The 18,348-nt window shown below is 68.0% G+C and overlaps 2 protein-coding genes across 2 annotated transcripts; one reads left to right on the plus strand and one right to left on the minus strand.

Moving 5' to 3' along the window:
- Positions 1-2,752: 2,752 nt before the first annotated feature.
- Positions 2,753-5,615, plus strand: SIGIRR (single Ig and TIR domain containing; the record flags this gene model as incomplete). Its single annotated transcript, XM_082000239.1, has 9 exons — positions 2,753-2,759; positions 3,058-3,244; positions 3,342-3,472; positions 3,668-3,808; positions 3,930-4,073; positions 4,151-4,253; positions 4,333-4,483; positions 5,030-5,204; positions 5,354-5,615. The coding sequence occupies 9 exons, from the start codon at positions 2,753-2,755 to the stop codon at positions 5,554-5,556; spliced, it is 1,242 nt and encodes a 413-aa protein (XP_081856365.1). The 3' UTR covers positions 5,557-5,615.
- Positions 5,616-7,533: 1,918 nt separating this feature from the next.
- PKP3 (plakophilin 3) lies at positions 7,534-17,223 on the minus strand (the record flags this gene model as incomplete). Its single annotated transcript, XM_082000939.1, has 14 exons — positions 7,534-7,569; positions 7,949-8,036; positions 8,479-8,671; positions 9,112-9,265; positions 9,547-9,732; positions 10,106-10,273; positions 10,565-10,682; positions 10,957-11,131; positions 11,376-11,580; positions 11,737-11,860; positions 12,240-12,967; positions 13,162-13,238; positions 14,243-14,429; positions 17,185-17,223. 14 exons carry the CDS (start codon positions 17,221-17,223, stop codon positions 7,534-7,536), a joined length of 2,478 nt encoding a protein of 825 aa, XP_081857065.1.
- Between the last annotated feature and the right edge of the window lie 1,125 nt (positions 17,224-18,348).

The raw sequence follows: 18,348 nt of genomic DNA on the forward strand, positions 1-18,348 counted from the left end.
GCGCTGCATTGAGCAGACACCCACAAAGCCCCCAGGCACACGCCCGTGCAAGCCCCCAGCTGCCGCTGTGGCCCGGGGAGCTGGTATTACCGGTGGCGGCGGGCGCTGGGTGCAGGTTTTGTCTTGCCCTGACACCTCCGTGGGCTTTTCCAGCCCCGGAGAGCCGGGGGGTTTCCTCCCCGGGAGCCTCACGCAACCTGCGAGTGCCTGGCTCCCCGGGGCTGCTGGGCAGGCAGGCTGGATGGGTTGCCTTCTTTTTTCTTCTTTTTTTTTTTTGCTTTTCCCCTCCCCTAAAGCCAGAGTTGTTTATTTTTTTCCCCCACAGGTTCAGGTGGAGACGACGGAGGTGGAGCAGCAGGAAGGAGGGACGGCCAACCCCTCCTGCAGGCCTGGCGCCCAGTGATTGGGGCAGCGGGAGAGCCTGGCGAAGGGCAGGGTCTGAACCGGGGAGGGGGGAAAACAAATAAATTATTTAAAAAAAAAAAGGTAAAAACAAGCACTGATCTGGCAGGTCCCGTCAGCTCGAGCGGCACACGAGGGAGGCAGCTAGCAGGAAGCCTGCGGCCAGGGCACCTGGGGAAGCTCCGAAGGTAAATGCAGCTCTCCTCTGCTTCCCTTTCCGCATCGATGCCGTCCCGGCCAGGGTCAGCAGGCTTTCGCCCTCTCCCCGCAAGTCCTGCTGCTCTCCTCTGGCCCCGCTTGCTCTCTCGGCATACGCAGACCTGCGGCTCCTTTGCCGCCCTGCCTCCCTGCCCACCTCGCTTTCCCTGTGGCCGTGCTCCGGGGGGATGCCACAGACCAACCGTCACCCACCACCACGCGGCATCTGCACGGTCCTCTGCCGCGCTTGGAGCGCGATAAAACCGGGGCGTCCCCAACCCCAAGACGTAGGAAACGGGAGCGTGCCGCTGCCCGTTAACCTGCGCTCCTCCCTTCCTCGCGGCCAGCAGCCCTGATGGGTATCCACCGCCATTTCATGCCCCAGAGCAAAGGGGCCCCGACTGGCTGCACCTCCCCACGGGGCCGTGGAGGTGTTTAGGGCCTCCCTGAGCTTTCTGGCCAGTTCTGCGTCTCGTCGGGGCTTCCTTATTTCCAACCATCAGAGTGAAACGATTTACGAGCGACCCATCCAGAGCATCCCCACCGGGCAGAGAAAGCCCCACACCACCGTGGTGTAGCGTCTCCCGTCCCCGTCCCCTGGCAAAAGCGGGGTGGGCTGGCTCATCTCCATCCCTTGCTCTTCCATCCCTGGCCACGGAGAAACACAGTTAATACTTTAGGTATAAATCGCTTCCCAGCTGCTCAAGCTGAACGCGTTATAAGCGTCCGTTGTGTACCTTGACCCACGGTTTCACCCCACGCCTGGCACCAGGGCTGCCGTGCCAAAGGGAAGCAGCGTGCCTCCGTGCCCGCTCAGAGCAGAGCAGCCCTGCAGACCGCCCCTCTTCCCCTGTCACTCCGCAGCAGGGAGATGCGGTTTCTCCAGGGACGAGCCCAGCCCCTGCAGCCCTGCTGTTACCCAAAACCGGTTTGCAACCGAGCGCGGCGAAGCTCAGGGGCAAAGAGGCAGCCGAGAGAGATTGTTATCCCTGCTGGCCCCTGCAGTTATGTTGCGTGTGTTTATGTCATGGATGTGTTTACGGTCATGCTGCCTTGCAGAAACACCGGCAACGTGACGTCCTTGTTATTCCCACATCAGCCCCGGCGGACGCGCCGCCCGCACCGGCGGCTCTGCGGGTGTTTGGGGGCAGAGGAGCCCGACCCCGGCACCGGGCTCTGCTTCGCCATTTGCTCCCAGCGCCCCTTCGCACCGCCGCGCTTTATCGGCGGGGCGCGGGGTGTCCCCCGTGGGCCCCCTTGTCCTGCAGGGTATTGCAGCGGCACTGCCGCCGCCGGCACGACGCCAGCCGGGGGCCGATCCCCCCCCGGTCCCCGTGCACCACCCTGGCGCTCCCGCTCGCCCGCTCGCGTCGTGCGGCTACGGCTCTCCCCCGGCACGGCGGCAGGACGGCAGCACGCCGAGCCTCCTAACGCGAGGGGAGCGCTGCGCCCACGCGGCGTAGCTCAGCGCTGCGAGCGCTCGTCAGGTAGGAAGCCGCTGTTGCTATAAATAAGCCGCCCCACTGTTTAATTGGCGATTTCAATGGGCACGCCGGGCTGGAAGCAGGACTGCAGCCACGAGGGCGTGTTGGCAGCACGAGGGGGGTCCCGCCGAGCCCCCCGAACGCAGCCGCGGGGGCAGCTCGCCGTGCTTTCACGGGGAGGTGTTGCACGCCCCACGGTTGAGCTGCGGCCGCTGCTCCTTTCCCCTCGCTGGCCTCTGGTTTGAGCTGAAGCCACATTTTTAATGTCCTGCAGCCCCCGGCTGGCCATTAACCGCCTCCCGCCCGTAAATTCACGGTCGGGAAAGCCAGGCTGCGAGTCGGCGCTGCACGGGGACAGCACGTGACACTGTGGCCACCAAGCCACGGCCGGGACGTGGCTTTGGCTTTGCCCCAGAGCAGCACCCGCTGCCCCCCAACCCGAATCGCTGCAGGGAAGGATGGGCACCCCGGGGCGCTCCCGATGCTGCCCCGGCCTGGAGCAGCCAGCGCTCACGGAGCCGTTTCTGACCGATTCCAGGCCCAGCCCGCCCTGCGGCGGCCGCAGCCGGACTTCGCCCCCGCGGAAGACGCCGTGCTGTCGGGGCCCTCCTGCGCGGGTGGCCCACTGGTGATGCCGGCAGCTCCCGCGCACATCGCCTGAGCACGCCATGGCAGGTAGGCTGCAAAATCAAAACTTTCGCCTGTTTTCAGTTGGGAAGGACCCCTCACTCACCGGCAGGACGGGGGTCTGCCTCGCTGCTCTGGGTTTGCCTCGTGGTGCGGGTGAGGGTCCATCACAGCCCCAAAAACCAGCTCAGCCTGTTGCAAAACAGCCGCAAGCACCGCTCACTTCCAGACCCCCGTGGCAGAGCTTGTTTTTCTGGGGAAGACGGGATGGCTACGACAGCTGCCTGCCCAGCCGGGAGCTGGATCAGCTTTCCCATCCCAAACCCCCTTCCCGCCGTGCCCCCAGACCTTTGCAGCGTGCCCCCTGAAATCCTCGTCCCGGCCGCCAACGAGACGCTGGAGCTGGCGCTGGGGAGCCGGGTAGTGCTGAACTGCACCGTGCGCTGGGCGGCCGCCGAGCGCTGCCAGCCCGTCCCCGCCTGGACCAAAGACGGGCAGCGGCTGGGCAGCGACAGCAGCCAGGACACCACCTGGTAAGGAGCCCGTCCTGGGGTATGTCCGTCCTTCTGTCTGTCTGTTGGGGTGGGTCGCGGCACGGCCCAACCCACGGCGGCCCCATCTCCCCCCCAGGTTTGCCCAAAACGCCTCGGAGCAGCTCCTCGCCAGCGTCCTGCAGCTCAACCTCACGCACGACGCCGACTTCGGGGTGTTTGCCTGCTGGGTCAGCAACGCCACGGCCACCTTCACCCTGCGGCGCGTGGGTAGGGCCATGCCGGGGACAGAGCAGGGACACCTCCAAGGAGGGCCCGCTTGCACGGGGCGGGAACGGCAGCCGCACGGGGACCATCGCTGCCTCTCCCAGGGCAACGTATCGCGGCACAAACCTACACCAAACCCGGAAAACCTGGGCCAGGGACCACCGGCCACGCTCACCGTGCCCTTCCCTGTCCTTGCAGAGGCGGCAGGGCACGTGCCCGCGGTGCTGGCAGCCCTCCTGGTCCTGGCACTCCTGGTGCTTCTGGCCGGGCTCTACGTCCGATGCCGCCTGAGCATGCTCCTCTGGTACCGGAACCGCTACGGCGAGCTGGAGATCAACGGTGAGCCGCCTGAGAAGGGCACCGAGGTGGTGTCCCCCGTGGGAAAAGTCTCCCCCGGGCCAGGGGCTCGCTGACGCACCCTCCCTAGCGTTACACCCCCCGCTCCCTGTGCCCCCCCCAGACGGGAAGCTGTACGATGCCTACGTCTCCCACGCCACCGCCCCGGATGACCGAAAGTTTGTCCACTTCATCGTGAAGCCGCAGCTGGAGAACCGCTACGGCTACAAGCTCTTCCTGGATGAGCAAACCATCCTGCCCAACTCAGGTGGGCACCATCCCCGTGCGGGGTTGGGCCGAGGGGAGACACTGGCGCCCGGGGGCTTGAAATCCCTTTGCCTGCAGAGCCGTCGGCTGACCTGATCATGAACGTGAGCCGGTGCCGGCGTCTCATCGTGGTCCTCTCCGTCGCGTACCTGGAGCAAGACTGGTGCAACAGCAGCTTCAGGTAGGAGCTGCTCCTGCCTGCTCCCAGGGCAGAGGAGCCGGCAGGTCCTTCGCCCTCCCGCCACACGCCTGTCTCGCAGGGAAGGGCTTTGGAGGCTGCTGGAGCTTTCCAAGAAACCCATCTTCATCGTCTTTGAGAGCCAGTACCGGGAGATCACCCACCCTGCCATCAGCCTGCTGAAGCAGCATCGGGGCATGGTGACCTTGCTGGTGTGGCGAGCCGGCTCCATGGTGAGAGCCGAGCAGGACCCTGTCCCGCCGGCACCCCCATTTCCATCCCCAGCACCCCGTTTTGTGTCAGCCTCCCAGAAATGCTCTGGGGCTGCTCCCCGTGCTTCAGTGCTCCTAAAAAGCAGGTTGGGACGCTCATCTCTAGAGGCAATTTAAAAAAAAAAAACAAACACAGCCCTAGATCTGGGTGCTCGCTCCCCAAACTTGCGGGATCAGGAACCCCGTGCCACTCCGGGGTGTCCCCTGGCCGAGGTGCCGGGGTGAAGCCTGCGCTCTCGGGGCAAAGCTTTGGCCCACGGATGCTGTGGCCATTTCAGGGCCAGGCTGGGAGCTGGAGTCCTCGGGAGCGTTTCAGCAGGTCGGGCCGGTTTCTCCACCGGTGCGCAGGCGCGCTGCCACGCCGGGAGCGCAGCCCTCGCCTTGGCTGAGCTCCCAGCGCTGGGGAGAGTGAGCCAAGCCCCGCAAAGCCTTCCCCAGCCCCGTGCAGGGCTGGGCTTGTCTTCGTGGTGGTCCCGACGCAGCTCATCTCCTCCCTGCCCCACGCAGACCCCGTCGTCGGACTTCTGGAAGGAGCTGTGCCTCGCCCTGCCCCGCAAGGTGTCCTTCCAGGGGACCATGGGGGACCCGCAGACCCAGCTGCAGGAGGACAAGGACCCCATGCTGATCCTGCACAGCAGCTACCTGGACAGCGGTGGTGACCTCCACCCGGATGGGGACCTCGGTACAGGTCCTTGTCCCCTGCTGCTTCTCCTGGGGGGGACAGATGTGCACTGGAGGTCACCTTTGGGTTGTGCTTCACCCTCCCGTGGCAGGCAGGCTGGGTTTAGCCCCTTCCCCACCACCTAAAAGCCTTCTCCTCGCTCCTTCCAGGCCTCCGAGGGCACGTTTTCCGAAGCCCCCCGCCTCCCCGCATCGGCGGTCCCGGCGCTCCCATGGCTTCGGCCGCCAGCACGATGGAGGACACACAGCCGAGGGACAGCCAGGGACCCGAGCTCGACATCTCAGACCTGGGATCGCGCAACTACGGCGCCCGCACGGACTTCTACTGCCTGGTGACGGAGGATGACATCTGAGTGGGGCTGCTGGGGGCAAAGGCAGCGTCCCCCTTCCCCGCGGGGCCACACGGACCCAGATCACGGCCAGAGCAGCCCGGGGTTTATGATGAGACCAAAGCCAAGGTGTCGGTGGGAAAGGCAGGAGCTGGCTCCTTCTAGCAGCACGCTCCATGGTGGAAAGCCGTCACTAGGGGACACGCCTGACCGCAGTGCCTGGGCACCCATGGGTGCTGGGCCCCCCTCCTTTGTCATGGGCAGCAGGGACATTTTTGCTACGTGATGGACACGCTTTGGGACGGGTGATGCTCTCCGAGAAGCAACGTGCTCCTGCCCCAGTCCCAGTGGCCCAGGGGCTGGGAAATGCCCGACAGGAGCGGCTGCAGCACCCCCTCTCCCATGGAAAACCCCTGTGGCAATAAAATGCTGCTGCTCCGAGTGGGTCTCGTCCATCTGCGGGGAAGTGGGTGCCACCGGCGGGTCGCTCCCCACCATGGGCAGCTGAGCAGGCGGCGCCGCACCGCGTCCCGTCGCTGCGCCGGCGTCCCCACCACGCTGACTCAGAGCAACGCCCGGTCACGGCGAGCGGCGTGGCAGCGCAGGGTGAGCTCACCCGCACGCCGGCGTCCCACGGGGAGCTCTCCTCCCCTCCCGCGTGCCGGCCGAGCACGGGGGCAAGCGGGCATCGTTCAAGGCCTTTATTTTGGGGGTACACAGGGCTCAGGGAGTTTGTACACGGAGAGCTGGGGAGACAAACGCACCGTGACACCCCAGCCCAGACCACACCGGGTGCCGGCACGCCGGAGGGGCCACACCAGCTCTGGATGCGGCCCCTTCTGGCAGCGCCGCCGGGTCTCCCCTGCCCTCCCACCCCCTGTACCTACTCTACCTCATTTCCCAAACAGGGCGTGCGATGCCCCCCAAGCGCAGGGTCTCCCCGCCCAGCCCCAACCCGCCGGCAGACCGAAGCCACCCCGCAGCCCACCCGCGCGCCTCGGACCGGCCGCCACCACGGCCGGAAGAGCCTTGGACCCACTGCCCCACCTGCGCCAGCCGCGCCGGGCACCAAGGGCATCTCCCCACCCTGCGGGGAGACGCCACCCAGCAAACACAAGCCGGCTGGCCCTGCCCGGATCCTGCTTACGCAGCACCGGCCAGGCCCAGCCCCGAGCGGCGCAGCCGGCGCGGCAGCGGTGGCTCTGCCTGCGCAGGGACAGTCCCCGCAGGGCGTGCGGATGGGGACGGCGCGGCCTCGAAATCCCCCGGCTTCTTGCAGCGAGGGCAGGGGCAGCCTCAATCACAACACCCCCCAGCCCTGGCAAAGCGGAGGCTCAGCGCCGCGTCACCGACGCCGCTTCCCAGCTCCTTTCAGCCACGGTGCCACCCCGTAAAAATTTGGGAAGCCACCTCAGGCATCCCACAAACCCCCTGAGCCTACACGGAGCCCTGTCCCCACCGCGCCAGGGCAGAGCACGTGCAATCCACGGCGTGCCCTGCACCGGCATGGCCGCACCGGCACCCTCCCAGCCCCCGGCACGCCACCATTCCGGGAGCTGGGATGGGGTGCCCCTAGAAGCCCCCTTGCCCACCAGCATTGTTTTGCAGGAGCCTCCCCAAAGCCCTGCAGCTCCTGCCCCTCCGCCGAGCCACGAGACAAGCTGAGCTTTGCAGCCAGCTCCCCAGGAGCGGGCAGGGTCCCCAGGGGCTGAGGACCCTTGGGTGCCGTGGGGCTGCCCCCAACTAACTGGGGTCCCAGAGGGGACCCGCAGCAGAGCCAAAAGCAGTCGCTGGGTTTAAGGCTGCGGCAGGAGGGAGGACAAGTGTCCCCTGCCAGGGAAGGGGGTCCAGGCAGAGCGGGGGGAGCGTAAGGGACACGCAGGGTCTACGCTATGGAGCGGGGGTCCGGCGGCGAGCAGCCTCCCCAGGGCATGGCCGGCAGCAAGGAGCGTCCCGGCGGGGAGAGCCAGCGCTGGGCAGTCTGGTGCCGGGGGGGTGTCCTCACAGGCCGAGGAAGTCCTCCTTCCGGTAGCCCTTCTGCAAGGAGACAGGCCACCCGTCACACGCGGGGACGCCAGCGCCGTCACCCTCCCTGCCCACGCCTCACTGGGCGGCGGGAATGCGAACACAAACCCGCTCCGCTGCGGCACCGACAGGGCCGCGCTGTCCCCACGCTGGGCACGGGGCTGTCCCCACCCCACCGGCACAGGTGCCACCACAGGGACGATGCTCTGGGAACGTCCCCACCCCTTCAGGAGGGGGAGGCGTGGAGTTGGGGTCCGTTGTATGCCTGGAAGCATTTGGGTGGCGTGGCTTTCCGGGATGAAGCCCCTGGCCTTGACTCCCTTGGGATCCACCCTCGGGATCCATCCCGGGATCCCACGGGCTGGAGGAGGCACCGGCGGGTGGTACATACCATCTTGAAGTCCCGGTGGAGCTTGGTGTATTGCCACATGTTGCCCAGGAGGCTGGCTGCTGCTCTGGAGGACTTCTCGTTGTCCGAGCTGGGACAGGAACAGGATGCAATGAGCTTTGGCGACCGCTGGGCACAGGGTGGTGCCCACCAGCCCAAGGCTACCAGCCCAGAAGGGCCCGGAGGGGCTGAGGACTTAGCGCTGGTGGGAAGAGGCAGAAGACTAAAGGCTGGAGCCTGCTGCAATGGGCAGGGTGGCGAGCGCTTCTGGCAGGAGAAGTGAGAAGCACCCAGGTGGGAAGAAAGTGGCTGCAGCTATGGGCAACCCCCTGGTGGGGTGTCCCGAGGAAGCAGCAAAGGGCTGGAAGGTGGCCATGAGGCCACTCTGAGCTGGTCTGGGGACTCCCAACACCAACCCTCTAGAAGGGAGACTGGAGACCCTCTTCCACCTCGCTGGACCAGGGGAGGAGGAGGCGAGCAAGACTGGACCCCAGGTCTGAGCCGGGACAGCAGAGCAGACAGGAAGATCCCACCTGTCCCTTCTCTTCTTGATGTAGAAGAGCTTCCTGAGGCCATCAAAGTAGACGATGTCGCGAGCGGCCATAGGGCTCTCCACCACCAGGTTGTTGAGGACCGCGATGATGTTCACGATGACGTCGGCGGGCGGCGCCTTGTCCCCGACGCTCCCCGGCAGCTTCTCGATCAAGTGGCTGACCACCTTGGTCGCTGGTGGGCAAAGGCATCACGTCAGGGCTGGTGGCCAGACCCAGGGCACACGTGACAGCTGGGGGATGAACCTTGCAGCCTCCCGGGGGCAATGAGGGGACAGAGGGTGCAGTCAAGGACCTGCGGGCCAGCACCAGGGACATCTCCAAGCCCTTTGCTCTCTGGAGTCTCTGCTGAGACTCCCTGGCACCTGGGAGAGGAGCTGGGGGACGGGGACAAAGCCAGGTGAGGTGGTGGGGTTGGGGGCAGAGCACAACGCGTGGGGGGTGTTCGGTCACTGGCGATGGACCGGCCACCGCACGCGCAGCTGTGAGCGGGGATGCGGCAGGCAGGAAGGTGCCAAGATGTGGCTGGAGGTAACCGGAGGCCAGACCAAGGAGGAAGAGAGTGGAGGGCGTCTGTCAGGCTCCTCCCCACAGCTCCGGCCCCCCAGCACTCACACATCTCGTCCTTGTTGCGGGCGTGGCGGGACAGGTTGCGGATGAGCCCCGTCAGCGAGCGCAGCTGGTGGTGGTCGGCGGTGCGGACGCGGTCCAGCACGGGGTTCAGGATGCGCTCCTGCTCCAGGGCCAGCCGGCTCAGCACGCCCGCCCACTGCCGAGGCAAACACCCGCTTGGAGACTCTCACCGGGGACCTGCCGGCTGCCTCCTCCTCCCACCCCATCCTCCTCCTCCTGCTCAGCGGGGCCGGGTCAGGGTGACCCATGCCCAGGCGGTGAGTAGCGTGATGGCCACGTGCCCCACCCAGGAAAGGCCGGTACGGACCCGCAGGGAGGTGCGTCCCCTCCCCGGGCACGGCTGTGGCTGGCCAGGTGGCGGGGACAACCGGGCAAGACGCGTCAAGCCCCGGGGACGTCCCCCTCCCGGGCCCTCACCCTGCGGTCCCCGGCAGTGATGTTCTGCAGGGCGCCCGAGGCCGCCTCCGTCGTGTGCTTGTTGAGCTCGCAGCGCTGCAGCAGCCGGTTGTAGATGCCCACGATCTGCGGGTTCCAGAGCCACTCCATGCCCTTGGGGTCCTTGGAGACCTCGGTGAAGGTGACGATGTCCGCATTCAGGTAGTGCTGCGGGGATGGGGGCAGCACCGTTAGACCCGTAGGGGATGTCCCCTCTGCAGCACCCCTCGCTGCTGGTGTCCCCGCTGCCCTGCGTGCCTGGCCCCAACCGTCGGGCAGCTCCAGGCTGGCAGGGACCTGGCAGGTCACCCCGGCTGCGTCACGCCCCGTGGCACGGCAAAGCGGGGGTTCGGCGCCCTGATTCACCCCACACACCTGATTGATTCACCCTCCGCTGAGCTCACCCACGTGTCCCACCCATCAGCCGTGGCCGGCGTCCACCTCCGCCCCAGCGTCACCTCCACTGCCAGCTGCTTCCCAGCGCCAACCCCGCCCCGGGTGACGCGGCCACCACGGTGCCCACCGCTTCCCAGCCGCTGACCTCTCGCGCTTTCTTGCTCTGGGGGCTGAAGCAGCCCACCAGCTCCCCCGTCACCGTGCTGCTGTTGTTCCTCCTGTGGCCTTCCAGGCGCTGGAGGGAGGACGGGGGCATTTCGTCGTACAGGCGGTAGGAGAGGTTGCGCAGGACGCAGACGGCATTCTCCACGCTCTGGGGGGAAAGACGGGCCATGGCAGGGTCAGTCCTTGTGCCGCCGGCCAGGGCGTCTCCAGCTGGCACGTCCCCGGGGGCGCGATCCCACGGGGCTCTGTGGCCAGAGTCACCGCGATGACACCAGCGGTGCCCCACTGTGCCCAGTAAGGTCGGATGGAGCCAGGTTGGGTTTCCAACCGTCACATCAAGACATGCCTTTGCACCATGATGGCCAGGTAGCCACCAGGAGGAAACAGCACCCAGTCTCAGGGCACCCAAACCCTCCCAGCACCCAGCTCCCAGGCTCACCTTGTCCTCCGACTTGCCCACTTCCAGGGAGCTGTTCACGTAGTGGATCATGGAGTCCACCAGCCCGTGGCACTCACGCATCTTCTGCCGGGTCTGCTGGCTGGCAGAGCTGAGATTCCTGCATGGGGAACGTGGGTCCATCACGGCGAGAAGGGGCTTCCCCGCGGCCACCCCCCTCCTGCCACTGGGCACCACCGTGGGGAGAGCAGCTAGTACCTCTCCCATGGGGTTGACCAGGCTTTGCCTTGACACACGAGCGCCGCAAGGGATGGGGATCCCAGAAACAAGCCCTGGGGATCTTGCTCCCTACGTATGCAGCACGGATGGTGTCTCTTCCTCCACCCAAACCTCTACCCACAGTGGGAGGGCCGGAGCCAGCCCAGCGCAGGTACCTGAGGAAGCCGGTGGAGTTGTAGAAGATCTCCGCCTCTGAGGGGTTCTGCTGGATGACACCTGAGCCCCCCAGCCCAGAGAGGGGGACCAGGACTAGGTCCGTGAGCTGCTCCAGAGTGTCCCGGGCCAGGCGATCCTTCAGGTTGTCACTGGAGGAGAGATTCCACAGGATCCCTGCGCGGAGGGCGATCCTCAGTGCTGGGGACGGCTGGAGAGCACGGCCACCCTGACCCCCCTCCCCAGGGGGCTCACGCCAACCACCCGCAGCCGGGAGCGGCCGTGGGTCAAGGTGGGTAACAGTGATGCAAAGAGGTCGTCCCCACGAAGTGCCACGCCAGCTTTACTCGTGGGGTGGGGGGGAGCACGTGCCACCCCCAGGGGAGGAGGACCCCGGCCCACCCCTGCCACCATCCCCAACCTGTGACGTTCTTGCGGAGCTCGTCATCGGGCTCCCGCAGCGTCCGCATGAGCTCGTAGATGCCATTCTCCTCCACCAGCGCCAGCTTGTTCTCGGCGTTGTCGTAGATAAGGTTGCGCATGGCGCCCGTGGCATGGCGCTGCACCTCCTGGTTGGGGCTGTTGAACAGCTTCACCAGCTTGGGCATGGCCTGGAGGCTGCGGGCCTGCGAGGGAGAGCCCGGCTGGGTTGAGACGCCCGGCCGCTCTCCCGTTCAGCTGGGAGCCGGGATTCCCTCCGTCTCCTCCACCCTCCCAGGGGTGCCCCACCGCGGCAGAGGGGCTGGGGACAGCCCCTTCCCCTTGGGCTCCTGGGTGCTCACCTGCTTCTTGGCATTGCTGTCGCTGTAGCATTTGTGCTGGAGGTAGGCAGCGCCCAGGACCTGCAGGTTGGGGTCACTGGCTATCAGGTATTTCACTGCAGAGGGCAGGTCAATGTCGTCAAACCTGGAAGCCACAGGCAGGTGATGAAGAGCCCAGGCAGAGCATCCCACGGGGGTCCTCCACCTCTGCACCTCACTACGTTCCGCATTTCGGGGGAGACCCGTCAACCCATCTCCCTCCCCACCACGCTCTTGGGCCACGGGACTCCGGACGCGGCAAAACAAGCATCTTCCTACCCTCCCGTGTCAGGATGTGTCCACGAGGGGAGCTAAGGCCACGCGCAAGGACACGCTTGGAGGTCAACCCATGCCACGGTCCATCGCTACGGGGCCAAATTGTGCCCACCACCTCACCCCTCCTCCCGCGGCCCTTGCGGCAAGGTAACGCCAGACCAGAGACGGTTTTGCCCTCGAGCGGCCAAGTGACCAAGGTGGGCACTCACCCCCCCGACTGGTGGCCGAGCAGCGTGCTGTGCCCGTTGTACATCTCCATGGCGCGCTGGTCCTGGAGGTGGTGGCTGGACTCGGCCAGGCTGCGCACGGAGGGCGCGCGGGAGCTGTGCTCCACCATCCCCATGTAGGAGCTCCCGACGCCCGCCTGCGAGGCTGCCTGGATGCTGCCGAAGGAGCCGGTGCTGAGCCGCGACCGGTTGTTGCTCTGGAAGCGCTGGAGCGTGCGCATGGCGGGCGCCCGGATGGTGCGGCTCTGGGTCACCTCGCCGCCCTCCAGCCAGTCAGAGGTGGCCTTGGTGGTGGAGCCGGCGCTCATCTGCCTCTCGAAGGTGTAGGAGCGGGCGAAGCCGCCGTTGCCTTGGCTTTTGTAGAGGGAACGGTGACCCACGGGGTCCAGCTGCTCCGAGATGACGCTATAGCGGTCATCCGCGATGGCGGTGGGCTGGAGCGGCCCGTCGGCCAGCCGCAGGGAGCGCAGCGAGAGGGTGTCGAAGTTCTGACGGGACCGGTAATTGCGCTCGTGGAAGGAGCTGGGCCGCGGCGAGGTGTTGGCGGCCTGCGACATGGCGTAGCCAGTGCCGTAGCCCCGGCCCTTCACCAAGCCCCCGTTGCTGATGGTCGCCATCCGCTTGTGCGGCGTGAGGTCCACCGCCGAGCGCGAGGACCAGCCGCTGCCCTTCAGCGTGCCAAAATCCTTCTTGGCCAGCGGCTGATACAACTGGGGGGGAAGCGTGGGGTTAGCGGGTGCCCGCGAGCCTGTCCCTCCACCCATGGGAAGAGGAAAGGACGGAGCCAAGAGCCTCCCTTGGCACAACTGAAACCACAGCCGGTGGCTGGGTCTCCGCCGGCATTCCCAGCCGCCACGGTGCTGGGTGCCGGTGCAGGGTGGGGTGCGAACCCCCCAGTACCTACCGAGGCTTTGGGGTCCAAGCCATTGCTCTGGGAGCGGGAGCTGAAGGAGGAGTGCAGGGTCGTGCCGTACTGACCACCTGCGGGATGAGGACGGAGAGGTCAGCGTGGGCACTGTGGGGGGACCAAAGGGGTGGTCCTGGGGACCGAAGATCCCCCCCGACTCATCCCGGGGGGACCTGCTTCAGGAACCGCAGCAGTGCCAGGGGATGAGGGATCGGGAGGACGCTGCCTTCGCCTGCCTGCTGGCAACGGGGAGCAGGAGAGGCGGCGGTGGTGCGGCGCGGCGGTGCGGCGCGGCGGCCTCCCCACCTTTCATCACGCCCTGACGGCGAGGGGACTAATTGCCACCTTGGCAGGGACACGGCGGCTCAGCCCAGTCCCCTCCACCGTAGCCAGGTCAGCAGCCCGGGCATCTCCCCAAAACCAGTCCGGGTTCCACCACCCTGGGGGCGGGAGCCCGGCAGGGACCTGGCCGCCCCGCTGCACCCCGAGCCGCCCTCCCGCCGCCCCGGGTCTGCCGACGGGGACGGGGAGGACGCTGCCAGCCCCGGCGGGGACGCGAGCGTGACTCACACCCGGGCAGCCCTGGGGGCGCCGAGGGGGGTCCGTCCCCAGCGCCGGGGTCCCCCAGCGCCTCGCGGCGGGGGGCTCGGTGAAAGCCCCCGCCGGTGCCAAGCAGCAGGGCGGAGGCCGCGAGCACAGACGTTAAATGGAGGAGCTTGGAGCCCGGCCAGCGGCGCCGCTCAAAGGCCGGGGGGGGCGGGCGGGGATCTGCCAGGGCCAGAAAAACCTCCCCCCCCAGCCCGAAGCAGGGTGTGGGACCCCCCCCAGCGCGGATCCCCCCCGGGGGCAGGTGGGGGAACCGAGGCGCGACCCCCGAGCGGGGTGAAACGAGCCCGCGCCGGGGCCGCGCCGCCCCCGTCCCCGGTGCCGGGGGTGCGGCGGGGGCTCGGGGGCTCGGCCGGGGTGGGGGGCAACCCCCGGCCCCAGGCCGGGGCGCGAGCCGAAGCCCAGCGCCGACCGAGGGGCTCCCGCCGCCTGTCGCGCCGCGCGCGCCCGGGGGCCGCGGGGGATCTCCCACCTCTGCCGCCGTCGGCGTGGTCGGGGGCCTCGGGGCGGGCGGCCGCTTGGCCCCTCAGCATCATGCGGATGCGGACCTGCTCCTGCACGCGGGCGCTGCGCAGCCGCTGGGCCTCGGCCGCCTCCCGGCTCCTGCCGTCCAGCTGCCGGTCCGAGGGCAAGGCCAGCGAGCAGACGCCGGCCTCGGGCTGCAGGGCCGACAGCAAGAAGGTGTTAGTCTCCTGCATGGCGGCGGTGCGGAGGCCGAGGCGAGCGAGGCCGCCCTGCGCAGGTGAGCGCGGCGGCGGCTTCCTTCAGCCGTAGGGAGGCACCCGGCCCGCCCCGCCGCCGCCGCCACGCCTCGGCCGCCGCCGCCGGCGGGAAGGAGGGGGCCGCGCCGGGCCCCCGCCGCCACCGGCACGCGCCCGGGGCGACCTCGTGGGGACGAGGGCGCGAGGGAGGCGGACGCCCCCGCGGCCCCGGCGGCGAGAGCCGCCCCCCCGCCCCCCCCTCGGGCAGCCACCCCGACGACCCCCAGGTCCCCGGGCAGCCCCACCTGTGAGCCCCGGACCCACACGTGGCCGCTCTGGAGAGCGCCGGACCGCCGCGTGGCCCCGCCGGCCAGCCCTAGACCCCCACGTTGTCCCTCTGGCAGGACCCAGACCCCCCCCACGGCCTCCCAGGAGAGCCCCGGGCAGCCTCCCCCTTGATCCACGTGGCCCTGCCGGCGAGCCCCAGACTCACACATCATCCCTCCAGTGAGAGCAAGACCCTCGGGCAGCCTCCCGGGAGAGCCCGAACCCCTGGGCAAGCTCCCCAGCCAGGCCCGGACCCCCACACAGCCCCACGAGCAAGCCCCGGGCAGCCTCCCCAGAGACTGACCCCAGCCCCCCGGGCTGCCCACCACGGCGACCGGCAAACCCCTCCGGTGCAGGGGCCCGGCCCGCCGGTGGGCCGGGACGGGGGCTAATTGGCAGTAATTACTGGCCGGGCCCTCCCTGCTTTGCTTTTCAAATCAGCCGGGGCATTAAAAAACAACAATAATAAATAAAAAAAAGGGGGCGGCTCAGCGCCAGCAGGCCCGGCGGGAATGAACGCGGGGTGACTCAGCCGCTGCCACCACGCAGGTACTAATTAGGCTCACCCCACCCGCCAAGCTGCCCCGGCCGACCCCGGCACGGCCGGGGTGGGGGATGCCACGTACCCCCCCAGCCCAGCGTGCTTAGGAACGGCTCCCAAAGTCCCACGGTGCTGTTTCACGCTACTCAGCGCCGGCCCCTGACTCGCTAACAGAGCTGCTTACTCCTGAACCGAGTTGTGCCTGTTCTCAGCCATGCCTGGGCACTCGGGCTCTGTCCCTGCTTCTGGGCACGGGGCATTTTGCCCGTCGAGCCAAGCACAGCGCATCGGCTGGAGAAGCCGGCGCTGGCTTTGGTCGTTTGAAGGTGATTGTGGCGACGCGGCCTCGGCTCCGGAGAGAGCCACAGCTCAGCACTTGGCGTCACCGCGACGAAGCCGCCTGGCAGAAGCGTTATGGGCTTTGCCGGCCGGTGAGCTGGCCGGGGCTTACACCACCCGGTGATGACAACGCCGGGACGGTGATGACAACGCCAGGATGGCTTTTGCGCTTCCTCACGAGGGTGAAAAGGGCGGCTGTCCCCGAGGAATGTGCCGCCGTCAGCAGGAGCAGCGGCTGATGCTGGGGCAGGGTGGCAAGACCTTCAGGCAGGTGTTTTGCGGTGACTGTCCCTACTTTGATGGCCTCCCCAAACCCCAATGGGCCCAAACCCCTGGTGCCACCATCACATCGCGCCCACGGACCGATGCAGGGGGAGACCCCCCTCCCCAGCTCTGGGGGTGGGGGAGTCCAGAGACTTCATGGATTTACTGGGAGCCCCCCCTTCGCTTAGGGGTCACAACTGACCCTTTCAGGGTACAGCACCCAGGGAATAACCCCAAGGGCCCCCCCTCTTCTCCCACCTTGGCACCACCCACACGGGGAGCGGTCGGCGGGTGCACCGAGTTTGGCAGAGCTCAGCAGGGCGCTCCCAACCCTCCGAGCCCGTATGAATCACGGGTTTCCCCCCCGGGAGCAGGCGGGGAGGGCGGTTCGCTCCCCGTGCAAGCCGATGCTTGCCTGTCGTCCCCGTGCCAGGCACCGAGGGGCTTGGGGCCGTCCCCAAGCCCGCTGGCAGCCCCGTTCCCCCAGGCTCTGCTTCCCTTCCAAGCCCCCGTCCCCCTGGTATGACAGTCCGCAGCTTAAAGATGGAAACTGGGGGGCCTTGCGGGGGGGCTGTAGCAGGTCTGAAGCTGAACCCGGCAGCTCTCGCCCCCTAAAGCAGCTCATTAACGGGGAAGGTGTTGGATGGCAGTGGGGAGGTGCTGGGATGCTTCGAAAACAACAAATCATCACACAAAAAGCCCCACATCTGAAGCAAAATTGGGGGATTCCCGAGGGATCCGGCCACCATCAGGGTGACACAGGGTTAAATAAACTCAGTCTGGGGGGTCCCTAAAGCGGTCACTGCCCCCCCCAGCCTGGAGGCACCCATCGCCCTTCCTCCGTGGGGTGACAGAGCCACGTCCCCAGGGAGACCCCAGCTCCCGGGTGCGCATCGTCCTCTCCCACCCCCTGAGCGCCACTGAGTGCCTGTCCCCAAAAGCGGGTCCCCAGGGGAGCCTGTGGCTGCCGGTGCCATCGGCGTTTCGCGCAGGGAGTGGCCGACGCGGCACCACGCAGCCTGGCCACAGCGCACGTGTGCCAAGAGCCACGCGGGGGAAACCGAGGCACGAGGAGAGGAGGAAAAAAAGCCTCTTGGCCAAAGTTGGCTGGATCCGGCGTCCATGCTGCCCCTCCCCAGCCAGTGCTCAGGGACTGGTGGCAAGGCGGGTGCCACCGGCTTTCCCCAGGGACCCGCGCCGGGGATGGCCGCGACGATGGGTGCGGGACCGGCCGGCACGTACCTTGTTGGGTGGCCCCGGAGGGCCGTTGCCCTGCAGCATCCTCCCGGGCGGGCGGGTGCACCCCTGGGTGCTACACGGGTGCTGGGCGCCCCGGCACGGGGTGGGCGATGCCGTCTGCGGCGGGGCCGGTGCAGCGGGCGTGGGGCTGCGGCGCAGGCCCGCCCCGGAGCTTACCCAACCAGTCTCTTCGCCGTTGTTTTGCATGTGCGCTCGAAACCCGCTTGCCTCGCAGCCAAGTTTGCACTTTTGGGGCTTGTGGCAGCTCCGCAAAAAGCCTCGGCACGGCTGAGGTGCCGGCGGGGTGCCCGGGGGTCCCGGCTGCCCCATCCGGGCAGCGGAGCCACGTCTCACCTGCCTTCGCGATGCTCCAAAAAATCACCATCGGGCCCCACCACTGTGGCCACGGTCCAACACATCCTTTCCCCTGCAGCCCCTCGGACCCCCCAGCACGGGGCACCCATGGGTGCAACAAGGAAGGTTTTGGGGCTGCCAAAAGGAGATGGAGGGAAGGCAGGGCTTGGGGGGGACACAGGTTTCTGGGGTGCGAGGGGCTGCCCCGGGCCCCAGGGGCTCGCAGGGAGCGTGTTTGCGTGCGTGGGACGGAGCAGGAGCCCTTTGAAGCCAGATAAGCTGAGAGGGAGCGTTTAAAACGGGCCAAACCAGTTTGGGGGCCATCGCTCCCACTGGCGCCGCAGCCCGGGCTCCACGCCGCGCCCGGCGCTCGCGGGGGGCTGCCGAGAGGTGTCCCCCGGCAGAGCCCAGCACGGGGCAGGAGGCTGCCTGGGACCCTCCACCCAGCCACTGCTGTCACGCTTGGCCCGTTCTCAGCCCAGAGGTGTCGGGGAGGTTCCCGTGCTCCTCTCGCCCTCCACCAACCCCTCGCTCGGCCCCACGGCCGGGGCAGCCTTACAGCGAGCCCGCTCGGGGCCGACGTTCGCCTCCGCCGCCCCGAACAAGCCCCAACGCCTCTGCCGCGTCCCCCGGGGGCCGGGCGAGCCGCCCGGCCAGCGCCTCGCCCCAGCACCGGGGCTGCTCCCCCGAGCGGGGGCCTGCCCGCACCCCGCGGGCGCCTGGGGCTCGGCCGGCGGGGGGGAGAGGCTCCCGCGGCCCCCGGACCGCGGCTCGGCCGCTGCCGGAGGAACAACACCCGCCCGCGTTCTGCTG

This window comes from Phaethon aethereus, assembly GCF_964289735.1.
Source record: "Phaethon aethereus genome assembly, chromosome: 5".
In the NCBI taxonomy this organism is placed as follows: Eukaryota; Metazoa; Chordata; class Aves; order Phaethontiformes; family Phaethontidae; genus Phaethon; species Phaethon aethereus.